We start from the raw sequence: 16,341 nt of genomic DNA, 5'->3' as shown, positions 1-16,341 counted from the left end.
GCAATAAACAAGCTACAGATGTAAAAACAAAATGCCAAATTAAGTTTGAAACAAGAAGCCTGGTGTTATTATATATTTTTCTTCTTATCAAATCCAATGAAAAGAACAAAAACAAACATAAATTGACTGACATGTATTGTTTGTGTTTCTTTCCGTGGGATTCATTAACAATAAGAAAAATACAGAAAAACAGCAGACTTTACATTTTCATTTAACAACAAACAGCTCAACATTTACACACGTGTTGCTTTTTTAAAAAGACTTTCACATTCTTTGTTGACTAATTAAAATCCATTTTGCAGGCTGGATCCTCTGGATGATGAAATCAAGGTAATTAAACTTCCTTCAGAGTTGGTATTGCTACGTGACGAGCAACAGCAAGACGTGACCGTGTTATCGAGGTTTTAAAAAAGGCACTGGATTGTTTTTCATAAATGCTATTGAGATCTTTTTTCTTTCTCATTTGTAGAAACATGCACCGACGGTAGAAAAAAAGTCTCTGGAGATTTTTTTGTTTCTTACAATTTCTCGGACAGCGGTAGAAAAACAGGACGGTACTTCACGCTGGCGTTATTGAACCTGGAGCTCGGTGGAAGACAAAGACTGAGCTTCTGTTTCCACATTTGTGAGGAAATCATTCTAACGGTGGATCATCAGTATGCAGCCCAGGATGACAGTGTGCTCCCAATACTTTAACTCAGTGATTCAAGCTGCTGTGTGTGCTTTTATAAACATTAGTAAAGCCAACTGTACCTCACACATTGAAGGCCTGGTCACTCCAGCATTCAAAACCTCAACATTTAGCACTGAAATCAGTTCATTTCAATGGAAGCAAAGTACATCCAAAATATTTTTTTTGCCAGTTCAGCTGAATTTTGACATTTAAAAAATTGCACCGTTGACGAAAAGCAAGCTGTCTTGACAGAGCTGATCTTTGAGGGAACAGAGAGTCCTAAATGGAGGATGAAATCTTAGCTTACTAGCTGTACTCTGTTGGAGTATCAACTTGGTTAGCAGACAGTTATGAGACAGGAGTCGATTATACTGTATAAACTGTGTGGATTCACTGTCCCGTTAGCGAGCGCTTGTTTTTCTAACGAACAGTCCTGAGAACAAGAAGCTCAGAAAGCTTTTGTAACTTATTAGTAGGGATGTAAATCACAAGTTGGATCACGATACAATATTATATCGATTCTTTAGAAAATGATACAATATTTGATGATACCACAAAGTCTGCTGTGATATCATTTCGATTCAATTTAACACAATCAGTTACAACTGATTTTGTTTCGACAGAAAGCAACTACAATTTGACAATTTGATCACTGGGCTCTTCCAGACAATGAAAAGAAAAACGATTTATTCTTTTTAATTAGAAGAATAAAAATAGACTTCCTGTTGTTTACTATACAGTGCAGCATTTCTCATGTTGAAGCACTGTTTGAATGTTTAGGAATGAGCTGCGCTTGGAAGGACATGGCGACACGGACGTGCCATGGGAATTTCAAAATAAAGGCGTGTCTTAAAGATGACGATGTGTATCGATGTTTTCACTTTGCATCGATGATATTGGATCTTTGATCATTGAATCGATCCATATCGATATACAGTATTGATACACCCCTACTTATTAGTGCTAGCATGTTGGCTAAAATACAATAATGCTATCATGATGGATATCGTTATTTTATTCATTTCATTTATTAGTTGCTTGATAGAGACGGTAAGTATTAATAAACATGTCTGTAAATGCACTGCAGAGTTAGCTAAAAGGCTATTTTCTATCTTTAGTATCTGGAAAGATGTTACTGAGTGATCCTAAAAAAGAATATACTGTAAGTGGTTAGCTTCCTGTAGCTCTGCACGAACTCACCACATCACCAAGCCTTTAAAACCAAATATTGACCAGGCCTTTATACTGTGTCTCCTCTTTCTGACACGGATAAACAGGTTGAAGCATTATATCTGAAACCTTCTGGAACAACAGCACCCTCCACCTGTTTTGTTGAATAAAAGGATCCAGCAGATTTATCTCTGAATAACAGTTTATGTGTGTAAACTAATGTCCTAATAATTTGTCGATGTTAAACTCAACACGCAGCAGCTTGAATCCTCCAGAATAAAACCAGTGTGAAGCACGTTGCAACTTTAAAACTGTACAAAATGAACAAAAAGTTATAAAAAAGTCTCTCTCAGCTGCCCACCAGCACCTCCATGATGTGGTCCAGCTCAGCCAGGTCCATTTTAAAAGGCTGGTTCTGGGCGCCGGCGCCCGCCGCTCCGTATCCGGACATCGACCGGACGAGGTCGTCCGCCATCACGACGGGGGCCATCTTGGATGGCGGTGCTCCCAATGAAGGCGGGCAGGGTCCGAGGTCGTACATGGACGTGTCAATGTCTGTGAAGAGGACGTCGTCTAGGGCAAAGTCAGTCAGGAAGGAGCCCGGGGAGGACGGAGAGGGAGGAAGAGGAGGAAGAGGAGGAAGAGGAGGTGGAGAGGGTTTCTCCAACCTGCTCTCCACCTCCTGATAGCCCCGCCCCTCCTCCTTCATGACAACATCAAACAGAACCCGAGCAGGAGGTGGCGGCGGCGAAACCGAGGAAGACGAAGAGGAAGGACAGAGCTCCTCGATCTCCTCCAGGGCTGAGGAGAAGCTGTCTTTGGGTGACGGCGAAGGAGGCGGAGTCGGCCTCGGGGAGTGGTGCGGTGGGTGGTGTTGGGTGGAGGAGGAGGGCGGCAGGGTGAAGAACATGGGCAGGTCCTCCTCCAACAGCGAGGCGGGAGTCAGGCAGGAGTCCAGCGCCGTCAGTCCCGACAGCGGCGACGAGAGGATGCTGAAGGAGGAGGGAGGAGGCGGAGGCTGTCGGTAGCCTTCGTCCTCGCAGGCGGCGGCAGCAGCGACAGGCGGCGCAGCAGAGAAGAAGAGAGCGTCGACGCCTCCTTCCTGCCTGAAGTCGTCGTGGATGCGGCGGATGATGTTGTTGATGAGGACTCGGCGCTGCAGGCCGAGGTCGGCGCCCATCCGAGGACCGTACAGCTTCATGAGGGACATGTTGAGGACCGTCTGACGCTGCAGGGTGTAGGACACCTGCGACATGCCGCCGACTGCCAGAGGACGCCGGTCTTCCCCCAAAACATCCTCATCCTCGTCCAGTTTCCGCTTCACCCCGTTACCCAACATAAATCTGTGGAGTGGAGACAGAAACAGTTCAGAGAAAGACGACGTGAAACCTGGACAGCATCAAACTTTCAGTGAAGAAGATAAACTTTACTGATCCCACGCAAGGAAACTGACACCCTGGACAGGTTGCCAGACTATCACAGGGCTGACACATAGAGACAGACAACCATTTCACGCTCACATTCACACCTACAGGCAATTAAGAGTCAACAATAAACCTGCATGTCTTTGGACTGCGGGAGGAAGACGGAGAACCCGGAGAAAACCCACGTTAAGGGGAGAACATGCCAACTCCACACAGAAGGGCCCCAAGCCGGGTTTGAACCTGCGACCCTCTTGCCTTTTTAACCTATTTTTTTTTTTCCAGAGCTTTCAATTGCCTTCCGATGAGAAAGACAGTGAGATGTGGTTGAAAGCTCTGGGAAAACAATAGAAAGTGAATGATTTATTTTGTCCGAAAATTAAATAAATATAAATCAAACAGAAGTGTGGGTGGATTAATGGATTGACATAAACATCTTCAGCACATAGTCTGAGTTTTGCTTGTTTTTACTGTGAAGTCTTGAGAATGTTTAATTTCAGCAGGAAAAGCAACTTTTGGATGCGTTGGGATATGAAATCCAGGTAAAAATCTGTTTCAACCATTTTTTCCCCATCAAATCTGTAAAAATATAAAATAACGAACCTTACAGCTGTAAATATTACCAACAAGATTAACACAGATGCCCTTTTAGAAACAAAACCTAAGGAAGCTTAAGTGTTGTAGGTTATAAAACAACAAAAATTCAAGCAACTCAAAAACAGAAAATGAAAGATGACAGAGAATGTCAGAGATCACCTAAAGATCTCCGACAGAGTCTTGTGACAAGAAAGTCACTGGTTAGAAACCCCCTGATCTAAAGGGAAAATCTGACAGGGAAACAGCCAGCGGTGGAAGAAGTATTAAGATCCTTGACTTCAGTAAAAGTACTAATACCACACTGTGAAAATACTCCACTACACGTAAAAGTCCCGCATTCAAAACCTTACTGAAGTAAAAGTATTAAAGTATGAAAAGTAAAAGTACTCATTGTGCAGTAAAATGTTCCCTGTCAGTGTTTTACTATTAATTATGATGTTTTTGGTAAAGTATAAGTAGCTCAAATGTGTACTTAAGTACAGTACTTTAGTACGAGGAGGGGGGGACATATTGATATATGAGCTGAAACACACGACGTGCTGAGAAATACTGAAAAAGAGCCGCGTGTCACATGACTGATGACACGTAAAGTTGGTGTGATGGACGAATCACAGGTTTCCTGGAAGCTGAGCGGCTTCCTCACAAACATGAGAAATGTGTGTGTGCGTGTGTGTGTGTGTGTGCGTGTGTGTTGACAGTCAGCTGACCTGCTCCCATGTGAGCCGCAGTCAGCTGATTGGGTGAGAGTCAGTCAGTCCGACACCTTCTGACTCCCTGAACAACAAAACACAGGAAACAGGCGACTTCCGTCCTGACGACCAAACACTGAACAAAACACACACACACGCACACACGCACACACACACACCTTTAACACCCCGGGTGACTCGCCGGTGTTCCTAAAATCTCTCTTTGCTTTGTGTTTCCCCCCCAAGTTGTTGGTTATTTTTCATCTTGTGAAATAAATAAGTTCACTTTAGTGAGTCAGGAATAAAAAAAATTATTGAAATCAGCCTCAGAAATATGAAATGAGTCATGACCTTTATGTGAACGTAAGGGTCATGACTAAGATTTTTCTGGAGCAAAACCTGGTATGAAAAATATAAAACTACCCTTCTCCACTAACAACAAACCCCCAGTTTTGCAGGGTTTACTCAGCGTTGACCGGCAGCACTTATCATGTTCGTGGGTTAACACTGTTTTTCAACTGACATTTCATGTGAGCTCACTTTCAGGTTTCACTTCCCTTTGTTCAGAGGTTCCCGACCCGGTGATAAGGACCCCTGGAGGGGTGGGCGGAAGAAAAAACTGAGCAGCAATCACTGATTATTTTCATTATCAATATTTTCTCAGTTTATTGTCTGGACTATAAAATATAAAAAAAAGAGTAAGAATTAAATGTTTTGTTTTGTCCAACAAACGTGGCAGAAATGACTGAGTTACTGAAGTACTGTACCTACGTCCAGCTACTTATGTACTTTTAATTTATACTTGAGTAGTTTCAATTTATGCTACTTTCGTGAAATAAACTCCGACAGGGTGATGCGGAGGGGTCTCTGAGATTTAGGTAGATGTAGAAGTATAAAGTTGCATAAAATTGAAACACAAGTAAAGTAAAAGTTCGTCAAAATTGTACTTAAAGGCAGGGTTGACGATGTTTTCCAGTATACACTATTTGTTATATTGGTTGAAATGGTCTTTACACCCCGACAACGATCCATTACTTATGAGCTCTGAAAAAGGACCAGAAAAGAGCCGTTATCTGTAGCCGCTGTAATCCTGTAAAAACATCTACCAATTACTGCCTCGCGGTCCGCTTGGAAAGAACCAATCAGATGCCTCCCTGCTCGTACTCTACCCTTGGCGTGCATCAGCCTGAACTCAAAGAGCGTCGCCGAGGCAAGTTTACTTGAGAATGGAAGAGAAAACTCAGCCAAAAGTAGCACTGCCTCGGTTACTTGTCATGAGGTAGCGTTGTCGAGTTGAGGTCCTCTCTCCGTTCGGTGGCTGTGAAGTAGTTACGATGCGACGGTGCTCGTGCATGTGTGTGTGTGTGGGGGGGGGGGCGTTGCCTTGGAATGAGCTCCGAGGAGAGGGGGTGGGTTTAGACGGAGCTCCTGAAGCGATACAAATTATGCTAGCTTTCAAACATCGTCGACCGTATCTTTAAGTACAGTACTTGAGTAGATGTACTTAGTTACTTTGTGTGTGTAGGAGAGGAGTGCTGATGAAGGCAGCTGTTGGGTTGGAAGTCTGTGGTAGCGGGTGGGGATTTGAACCTGTGACCTCTCGATTACTCGGCCAACAGGCGTCTGAAAGTGCTGACAGACTGAATTAAACAGCACACACACACACACACACACACACACACACACACACACACACACACACACACACACACACACACACACACACACACACACACACACACACACACACACACACACACACACACACACACACACACACACACACACACACACACACACACACACACACACACACTCACACACTCCTCCATATATATGATTATTCATCAGCTCTCCCTCCTCCTCCTCCTCCTCCTCCTCACTACTTTAAACCCATGTGGGGCACCTCAGAGGGGCCATCTGCTCCGACACCCAGAGAGGACGAGGTGACGGGGCGAGACACATAGGAACAGAGAGAGAGCGAGAGAGAGAGAGAGAGAGAGAGAGAGAGAGAGACAGATATGCGTCCTCCCCCATGTCTGTCTGCCTTTTTCCTAAAAATACTTATCTTCTGAATATAAAAACTTAACCTCACACATTGTGATCGTTACAAATCAAAACCGTATCTTGTGACCGACTTTGGATCAGCTGGCTGAGGTTCAAATATTTCACCCATCCTCCCCCATCCTCCCCCTCTGCCAGCTGTCTGTGTGATGAGGTAAAAATCCAAAAATAGTTTCAGAAACGCTGCATTTGTGGGAAAAAACAAAGTCTTTGTCATGGAGATCTGACAGGTGTGTGTGTGTGTGTGTGTGTGTGTGTGTGTGTGTGTGTGTGTGTGTCACATACCTTTCCATTGAGTAAACTATCAGAGCTGGTGTTGTGTTACAGCAGCAGCTCTGCTCTCACAGTACAGACTGAAGCCTCAGTATAAACTCATGTGATCACATGACCTTATGACCTCATGACCAGGTGACTTCAGCTAACTAGATCGCCTTATTTTTTATAAAACATTAATTATTTTTAAAACTTAAGGTGCATTTAAGCTATTTTTTTCAGTTTGTATCTACAAGACGTCTACAACTAACGATTCATAACGATTATGAATTATTAAAGTTGTCATCAAATGTAAATTTTGTCTGACCAGCAGTTCAAAACCAAAATATATTCCGTTTACTTTACTGTTAGGTCCAAAAAAAGCAACACATTTTCACATTTGAGAAGCTGAAACCAGTATGTTTTTGCCATTTCTTTCTTGAAAAATTACTGATTATCAATCATCAAAGTAGTTGCTGATTATTTTTTTCCGATTGACGACTAATCGTTGCATTCTGCATCGTTCGGGGTGAGAAAAAAATATCTTTTCTTATATTTTCTTATATTATATTATGTGTTTTTATAAAAAATAATCTTAATAAGGCTCTTTATTTTATATTTATACAGATCTGACAGAAAAAGAAAATGGTTGAAACTGATTTTCACCTGGATTTCATGTCCCAACGCATCAGAAAGTTGTTTTTCCTGCTGAATTTAAACGCTCAAAAGACTTCACAGTAAACAAGCAAAGCTCAGACTATGTGCAGATGAGATGTGAAGATGTTATTGTAATCCATTCTTAACCAACACATTGTGTTATTCTTCAATATACCTCACTGACCAAGGTGACGTCTTCAAATGTTTTGTTTTTTCTGACCAACAGTCCAAAGATATTCATTTCATGATCAAACAGGACAAAGTAAAGCAGCAAATCTTCACATTAAAGGAAGCTGGAATCATGTTTGGTATTTTTACTTAAAAAAAACTTGAAAAAGAAGAATTAATTATCTGAATAGTTGTGCCAACAAATTGTATGATGAGCCAATGTTCACACTGATCACCATTTGAGTTGTTTAATTAAATACTGCATCATTTCTTTCTTAATCTGACCATTTAAACTCTGGTGACACCAAATAAAACCACTGACACACCTGCAAGTCTTCTAACAACTAACCGTATTTAAAGAGCACACGTCAAAAACTCAGCAATCTTGTCTGGACTTGTTTGTAAATCAGCCGTTTGAGCGTTTATGAAACAAAAACTGAAGAGTCAACTTTTCTAATTTAAGCTTTAAAGACTCTGCAGGTGTGATTTTACAAGTTAAGAGCCACTTTGGGTATCAAACCTGTGACTTTTCAGTGACAGGACAGTGTGTCTGCTGCTGCTCCTGGATCAGTGTAAACACACTGAGGTCAGCGTGTTACTATCACGCTGTGGGGAGCTGTTTCACTGAGCTGCAGCTGCCTCCTTCACAGGAATTTTCTTGCTCAGCAGGCTTCAGTGTTTAGTCACGATCCTGACGACAGCCAGCAGCAAACACCACTGACCGCCATCTTTCTTTTTTCTCTTACAAACCGACTCCTGCAGGGCAGATTTTTTTGCAGGAGCTGCATCCTGTGAACACTGAGGCTGCTGCTGTGGAGTGTTTTATTACCTCTGGTTTCACTGTTATGATCGGGTGTTTGGAGATAAAAGCTCTTATCCTGGTTTTTCCTATATAAACTGTGATACGGCATCATGTAAACACTTTTCACAGGTTTCTGATCACTATCTGTTATCTGTGCAGGTGGCTGCAAAAACTTCCCCCTTTTGGAGCGACAAGAAAAGATTCACTGGAGCTGCTTGATTAAACTCTAAACAGAGCTTTTTGAAAGTGGTCTTCAGAGTGGATAAATGTAGGGCTTCCAACATTCATAAAGTTATTTACTGGGTACCAAATTTCTATCAGGACACAGGACCATTATGGGCTGAGATGGATCCGTTTGCTTGTAATCCAGTGTCCTTACCATCAATGCTTTGTGCACCACTACCTCTCAGCAACACAAAACAAGATTTGCGTTAATGGGTTATTATCGCGTTAACTTTGACAGCCCTAGTCGTAACCCCTGTATCATGATACGTATTGTATCGCCAGATTCTTGCCAATACCACAGAAACAGAAAATGTGTGAATGAGAAGAACAAAATAAAGAATTTGGCTCAGTACAAGGAATCACAGATCAGAACCAGCTGAGACTCAGCAGAGGAACCACACTGTCTGACCCACAACTGAAGACATACTGGTCGACCAAAAGAGGAGGAAGAGATTCAATTTTATATACAAGTCATTTTCACACCCAAACAGCAGCTTAGCGTAGACGTTCATGCTACAGCTGTCTGACAACAGAAACACAAACCTACATCACTGTTTAGGACTCCTCAGTATCGAACCCCAATTCTTATTCGGAACAGACCAAAATGTGTCTGTAGCACCCGGTATCAAAAACTGTCAAGTACTTGAAGTCACAGTCAAATATCTGGTCTGCTTATAAATCGTATTTGATCAGATAGTTGCAATTTAAATAACAATTTTGCCAATTTCTAGACTGTATTTCATTTTGGTAAAATCCTTGAACTGCTGCTGGTGTCAAGACAACATTTAACATTTGTGAACTATGTTTTTCTTTTGTAAATGAAAAAAAGCATGTATATATTCCTAAAATTAAAGTATCAAAAAGTATTGTTTTGGTATCTGTACAATAGCCTAACTCAAGTATTGGTATATCAACAAGGCAAACAATACCAAAATCCAGTATTGGTGAAAAGCTTCATTTTCCCTAAACAAGAGAATAGGGCTGAAACTAACGATTATTTTCATTGTGGATTAATCTGTCGATTATTTTCTCGATTAGTTGTTTGGTCTATGAAATGGTGAAAAATGTTGATCAGTGTTTCCACAAGCCCAAGATGATGTCCTCACATGTCTTGTTTTGTCCACAACTCAAAGAGATTCAGTTTACGGTCATAGAGGAGTAAAGAAACCAGAAAATATTTCACATTTAAGAAGCTGGATTCAGAGAATTTCAAAGGGTAACTTCGGTATTTTTCAACCTGGAGCCTAGTTTCTCATGTTTTTGTGTCTAACTGACTAATGGGGACAACGATTTCTGAAACTGGTCCAGTATTGAGGGAGAACGCTGCAGCTGCCAGCCGCTAAACGAGCTGTAATGTAACCATTTTCTTTACCTTTCACTTCCTGTTTGTCATTGTGTCATGTGACTTGTTGACGGAAGACAAAGGCGGAAACATGGGTGAGAATGGAGAGAAGAGAGCCACTGGTGTTTGTTGTGTCGGAGTACAGAAAGCGTAGCTTAGTGTTATCTAAAAGACTTTCAATGTCATGGCTGGATATTTACATGATTTCCACAACGTGGATTTGAAGCGAAAGGTAAGAAAAAAGTTTTATTTCTTCGTAGGGTCCTTTCCATAAAGTTTTAAGACACTTTTAATAACAATCTGAGCCTGTCAGTGGCAAAAACAAGCACTTTTAGTGAATGTAAACTGACTATGCCAGGTTGCCCCACATTACTATATTACAGCTTGTTTAGCGGCTGCCGTCTACAGCATTCTCCCTAAATACTGGACCAATTTCAAAAAGTCCAATTAGTCACATACTGTAGACACAAAAACATGGGAAAATAGGGTCCAGGTTGAAAAATACTGAAGTCATCCTTTCTTAAAAATGACTCAAACCGATGAATCGATTATCAAAATAGTTGACGATTAATTTAATAGTTTGACGACTATCGATTAATCTTTGCAGCTCTGCAAGAGACCGACATCTTCCTGCTCCAGTGTGGAGAGTTATCAAAAAAGCATTTTCTGCTCGTGGTGGAGAACTTTACGGTCAAAGCAGAGAATGAAATATACACCGATCAGCCATAACATTAGGACAGCATGGGCACCCTGACCATACCCAACAAACTGCGATGCACTGTGTGTTCTGACACCTTTCTATCGGAACAGTATTCACTTTTTCAGCAATTTGAGCTACAGTAGCTCTTCTATTGGATCGGACAACACGGGCCAGCCTTTGCTCCCCACGTGCATCAATGAGCCTCGGGTCTGACCTTGTCGCCGGTTCACTTCACCTTCCTTGGACCACTTTTGTTGGTCCTGACCACTGCAGACCGGGAACATCCCATAAGAGCTGCAGTTCTGGAGATGCTCTGACCCAGTCGTCTAGCCATCACAATTTGGCCCTTGTCAAAGTTGCACCCATTTTTTCTGCTTCCAACACAAAGTTCAAAGTTCAAAATGTTCACTTGCTGTCTAATATATCCCACCCACGGCCAGGTGCCATTATAAAGAGATAGTCAATGTTATTCACTTCACCTGTCAGTGGTCTTAATCTTATGGCTGATTGGTGTATATTACTAAATGTATCAGCATTAGTTGGAGCAAGATTTTCTGTTTTTCCCTGAGTCAGTACTACCTGTACAGGTGTTTTTTCCTGTAAGATTTGAGGTTTATGGAAAGAAAAGAAGGAGAAGTTTGTCTACCTGACTAACTGTGCGTGTGTCTGCCCACTTCGTTCAGTCTGACATGTAGGAACATGTTGCTGCTGACTGACCTGTTTAAAGAGACACTTTTATTTACAGCAGTCAGAGCACTCTTTGTTTTGAGCCCATAATCTATATATACAGTAGGTCCTTTAGCACACAACTGATTCTTCTAATGTCAACAAAATACTAAAATAAAAGATAAACTTATTTTGTCTTTGCATGAGCTGATTTTTCATCAAACTTGCAGAGTTAATCAGCCTCGTCTCTTTTTTTAATTGTACTGTGAAGGTTTCGTTTCCGTGTGTTATTAATTACAATAACTCGGCGACGAGTTTGTTCCTTATTGCTGCCGGTAACTGTGTTTAAAGAGAAACTGAGACTCCAGGAAGTGAATGTGGACTTTACTCACAGAAGAGAAATCTTGTGTGTTTGCTGCTGCAGGATATTCCCCGCTGTATGTGTGCGTGCGAGTCATCATATACAGTACCTTTGTCTTTCGTGAGTCATTGATGAGTCATGTTTTTGTCACAAAACTTTTCAGTCTGACTTTACAGAAAATATATGTACCAACGCTTATGGGAAATGGTCATGTTTTTAGTTTGAGGCTTACTAAGAGATGTGGGTAGCAACTGAGTGTTTGTGGGAGGGGTAAATATAAAGAAAGGGAAAGCAAAATAATTTAAGCTAAAAAAAATAAAGATTAGACAAACTTATTTTTAGTTCAAGTTAATGTTAATAAAACAGGGCTGTCTATATGTGGTTCTCATATGAACTGCTAAAGAAGAAGAGCTGCAACTATTAGCCGTTTAATCAGTTTGTTGATCAGCAGAAAATTGTATATAAATAGCTTAGTGACAAATCAACTACAGAGCCAGTTTTCAAATGGCAACTGCAAAGTGAAACTTGGATGATATTTACATATAGGGCTGCATCTAACGATTATTTTAATTTCCGATTAATTTGTTGATTATTTTTTTGATTAATTGATTAGTTGTTTGGTCTATAAAATGTCAGAAAATGGTCGATCAGTGCTTCTGAAAGCCCATGATGACATCCTAAAATGTCTTGTTTGGTCCACAACTCAAATATATTCAGTTTACTGTTATAAAGGAGTAAAGAAACCAGAAAATACTCACATTTAAGAAGCTGGAATCAGAGAATTTTGTCTTTAAAAATTACTCAAATCAATTAATCAATTATCAAAATAGTTGGCGATTAATTTAATAATCTATAATATATATCTATTTATTAATCAACTAATCTATTAATCGTTGCAGGAAGCTCTAATTACATATTTCATATATTGGGTGTGGTGGACGTATCAGCACAGTTGTACTTTGAGCCTCAGCTGTACTTTGTGTTTACTGCTAATTAACAAACTATAGCATGCTGTTTATTTTTGTTTATTTCTGATCCTCACTGTTAACTGTTTACATTTCTGGTACTGTGTACATTTTGTTTTTACATCTTATTGATCATTTTTATTGTTTATATTTTGTTATATTTTCAACCTTTTCTGTTTTGTACTGTAACTGCTGCGCGACAATTTTCCTCTGGATAAATAAAGTATCTTATCTTAAACTAATACGGGGAGCATGGCAAACACTATACCTGCTAAATGTTAGCGTTGTCTTTGCAAGACATGCTGATTTTAGCATTTAGCCTAAAGCACGACTGTGCCTAAAGTGCAGCTAGCATGGCTGCAGACTTGCTGCTTGATAAATGACTTCAATGAATAAATTGATGAAGTATCTGTTGATCAGCTAATCTTCTCAGCTCTACACTGCAGCACACAGAAGTAACACAGCTGTGTCTTCAACGTCTTCGTCAGTCAGCTCTTGTATCAGAGTTGTGTAACTGGCGTCCTGCAGTGAGTGTGTGAGTCCAATGTCGAAGTCTTACATAATACACACAAAGTGCTGATTGTACTGAGAGCAGAGTGAACGTCTGTCAGTCTGCTGTAACTCCGCCTGCTCCACTTTTTAAAACTGCTGCTCCACCGACCACATTCTTCCCTTTAAACCTCGACTCCACACCAGGAAACAGACAGCACGCTGACCTTTGACCCCCCCCCAGCTGCCGATCTGTGTCACCACAACCAGTGTAAACACAACTCTAGGATACTTGATTTTACACGCTGTCTGCATGTAACTACTGCAAAGCATGTCTACATGCACCTTTTACTCATTACTTCTCCTCTTCTTGTGGCCCCTGTTTAAAGTGTTTGTAATAAAAATTAAAGCTTTACAAGGTGGATAAACTCTTTTCTGCCAAACTGATGTGTTCAATTCAAAGAAACCTGAGACGTACCCGTAAACTAAATTGATCGATCAGTTAACAATATTTTACATGTACAATTTTAAAAAGCAAACATTTGTTGTTTCCAGCAATTTTATGCTTCTTTACAGTTTCTTTAAATAGAAATTGAATACCTTTGGGTTTGTTTATTGACTGCAGGTCAGACAAGATCATTCAATACAATATATCCTTACTTTTGGCCATTTATCGACTACACAGATTGCTAATTAATTGAAAGGGTCAACAATAGATAGATCAATAATAGAGCCTGATATGTCATCTGATATTATTGGTTGATTTTAGCTATATATCAATATATCCCATTCGGCGTTAATCTTGGCCGATAAGTAAAAACAAAATGCAGTACAGGTCAGGAATGCCAAATGACACCAGTAAATGATGGATAAATGTCATTGGTGACCGGCAAAAGTTAATTTGTTCAAAATACAGGTTTGTCCACACCACACACTACTTCATTTAATGTAGTTTATTATTCTTTTGATTATTTAAAAACACTTTTAAGGGATGGTTATAGTATACTAAAGTGTGTGTTCAGTACCTTTATTGGACAAAATTATTTAATATCCAAAAAAGAAACTGAAACTCTGTTTCTCCCTTTAAAAATGAAGTCTGGTTCTAATCAATACTTAAGATATTAATTACTTCTACAAAAAGCTGGGACGTGACAGGAATGTTTTGTTGATTCTACAGAACATCTTAATACAATTAAGTACGATAAAATAACTATAGGCTATTTATTGTATTTGTTTGATGACTGTGTGGTACTGCTGACTGTACAACAAACTGCCCCTATAGGGGATAATAAAGTTTTCCTTGATCCTTGACCCTTAACTATGGACTTGTTATCTGCAATGTTTATATCTCTGTGTTGATTTCCTGGTATTGTATTGTATTTATTTATCTGATATGGACCTATGTGTCTGAAATAAAGTTGAATTGACTATGAACTAAATGCTAAGTGCCAAAAGTGAACTATAAGCTCCCATGAGGGGCATTAAAGTAAATCTAAAGTTACACTACAAAAGTCAGAACAACCATACACTTACTATAACCAAACTAAATAGTATGCTAAAGTGTGTGTTCAGTACCTTTATTGGAAAAAGAAACCGAAACTCTGTTTCTCCCTTTAAAAATGAAGACTGGGTCAAATCAATACTTAAGATATTAATTACTTCTACAAAAAGCTGGGACGTGACAGGAATGTTTTGTTGATTCTACAGAACATCTAAATACAATTAAGTACGATAACATAACTATAGGCTATTTATTGTGCTTATTGTATTTGTTTAATGACTGTGTGGTACTGCTGACTGTACAACAAACTACCCCTATAGGGGATAATAAAGTTTTCCTTGACCCTTGACCCTTGAATATGGACTTGTTATCTGCAATTCAAGAAGATTCAAGATTCCTTATTTGTCATTTTTATGCTCCACATAAAAACGAAATTGTGTTTCTTACATCCACCACTCAGAAATTCAGTGCAAAACAATTGGTGAAAACTATAAAGTAATTAACTAATAATTAAGAACACTAATAAGCTAAAAGTATATCTGTTGTTGTCCTCGTATTGTATTGTATTTTTGTCAATTTATCTGATATGGACCTATGTGTCTGAAATAAAGTTGAATTGACTATGAACTAAATGTTGAGTGCCAAAAGTGAACTACAAGTGAACATTAAAGTAAATCTAAAGTTACACTACAAAAGTCAGACCAACCATACATACCACTCACTATAACCAAACTAAAACAACATTATTATTATTTAAAAGCTCTTCATTTCCCTGCATGGGAAATATAATCTTACATGATGGTCACTTCATGTATAAATCACTGCTGGTGACCCAGTGAGTATAAAGCTGTCACAGCAGCAGCAGCTGGTTTTCCAGACCCTCCGGGACCTCCAGGCCACCGGCTGCTGCTCCGCGCCACCTGCCCCGCCACCAGTCTCCCGAACCCGGCCCCAGCCTCCACACAGGACCGCAGAGAAAAAAAAAAAGCGGTTGTTCTAATAAAACAATTTTTTTGTTCACATTTAAAACCTCACTCTTTCTGACTATTAACTGCTTCCTGTGTGGATAAAGGTGATAACTACTAATATGTTTAACACTGTAGTAACGTTAAACAACACAACTGTGTGTTATTAAAGGTGTCGGTGTCCCCGGTGTCCGGTGGTCGGTGCTGTGTCTGTCCGTCACTCACCACATGTAGCTAGTCCCATCCACCAGGGTCTCCTCTGCTGCATGGGTGTCGTCGGTCGTCGGTGAGGCCAGGAGGAGCGGTGAGGCGGCGGACGGTTCAGGAGGAAGAAGGAGAAGAAGAAGAAGATGGAGGAGAAACGAGCCGTTAAGTCCGGTTGTTTGTTCGGTTGTTAGTTTGTTTCAATACTCCGCCATCGGTCCTTTCCCCTCCTCCGGCGGCGGCTGCCTCGACCTCAACACTCACCGAGCTCCACTCACACAATGGCGAGGAGGAGGAGGAGGAGGAGGAGGAGAGAGAGGAGGAGGAGGAGGAGGAGATGTGTCACCGAGGAACGGCTGTCAAGAGACCGTCAAGACGGTAAGAACCGCCGGTAACACCACTTCCTGTGATGAACTTCAAAATAAAAGCG

The 16,341-nt window shown here is 40.5% G+C and overlaps 1 protein-coding gene across 1 annotated transcript; it reads right to left on the bottom strand.

The window, feature by feature from the left end:
* Positions 1-58: 58 nt before the first annotated feature.
* On the bottom strand, positions 59-16,194 carry LOC141764591 (SERTA domain-containing protein 2-like). The gene is made up of 2 exons (XM_074629904.1): positions 15,933-16,194; positions 59-3,186 (listed from the first exon to the last, which is right to left on the bottom strand). The coding sequence occupies exon 2, from the start codon at positions 3,180-3,182 to the stop codon at positions 2,193-2,195; it is 990 nt and encodes a 329-aa protein (XP_074486005.1). The 5' UTR covers positions 3,183-3,186; positions 15,933-16,194; the 3' UTR covers positions 59-2,192.
* Positions 16,195-16,341: the final 147 nt, after the last annotated feature.

This window comes from Sebastes fasciatus, chromosome 3, assembly GCF_043250625.1.
Source record: "Sebastes fasciatus isolate fSebFas1 chromosome 3, fSebFas1.pri, whole genome shotgun sequence".
Lineage (NCBI taxonomy): Eukaryota > Metazoa > Chordata > Actinopteri > Perciformes > Sebastidae > Sebastes > Sebastes fasciatus.
Note: the sequence above shows the minus strand (reverse complement) of the source record. Positions and strands in the feature narration are given on the sequence as shown.

Bases quoted from the DNA above. Each gene is read 5' to 3' on its own strand.
- LOC141764591 (XM_074629904.1), bottom strand. From the start codon at position 3,182: ATGTTGGGTAACGGGGTGAAGCGGAAACTGGACGAGGATGAGGATGTT.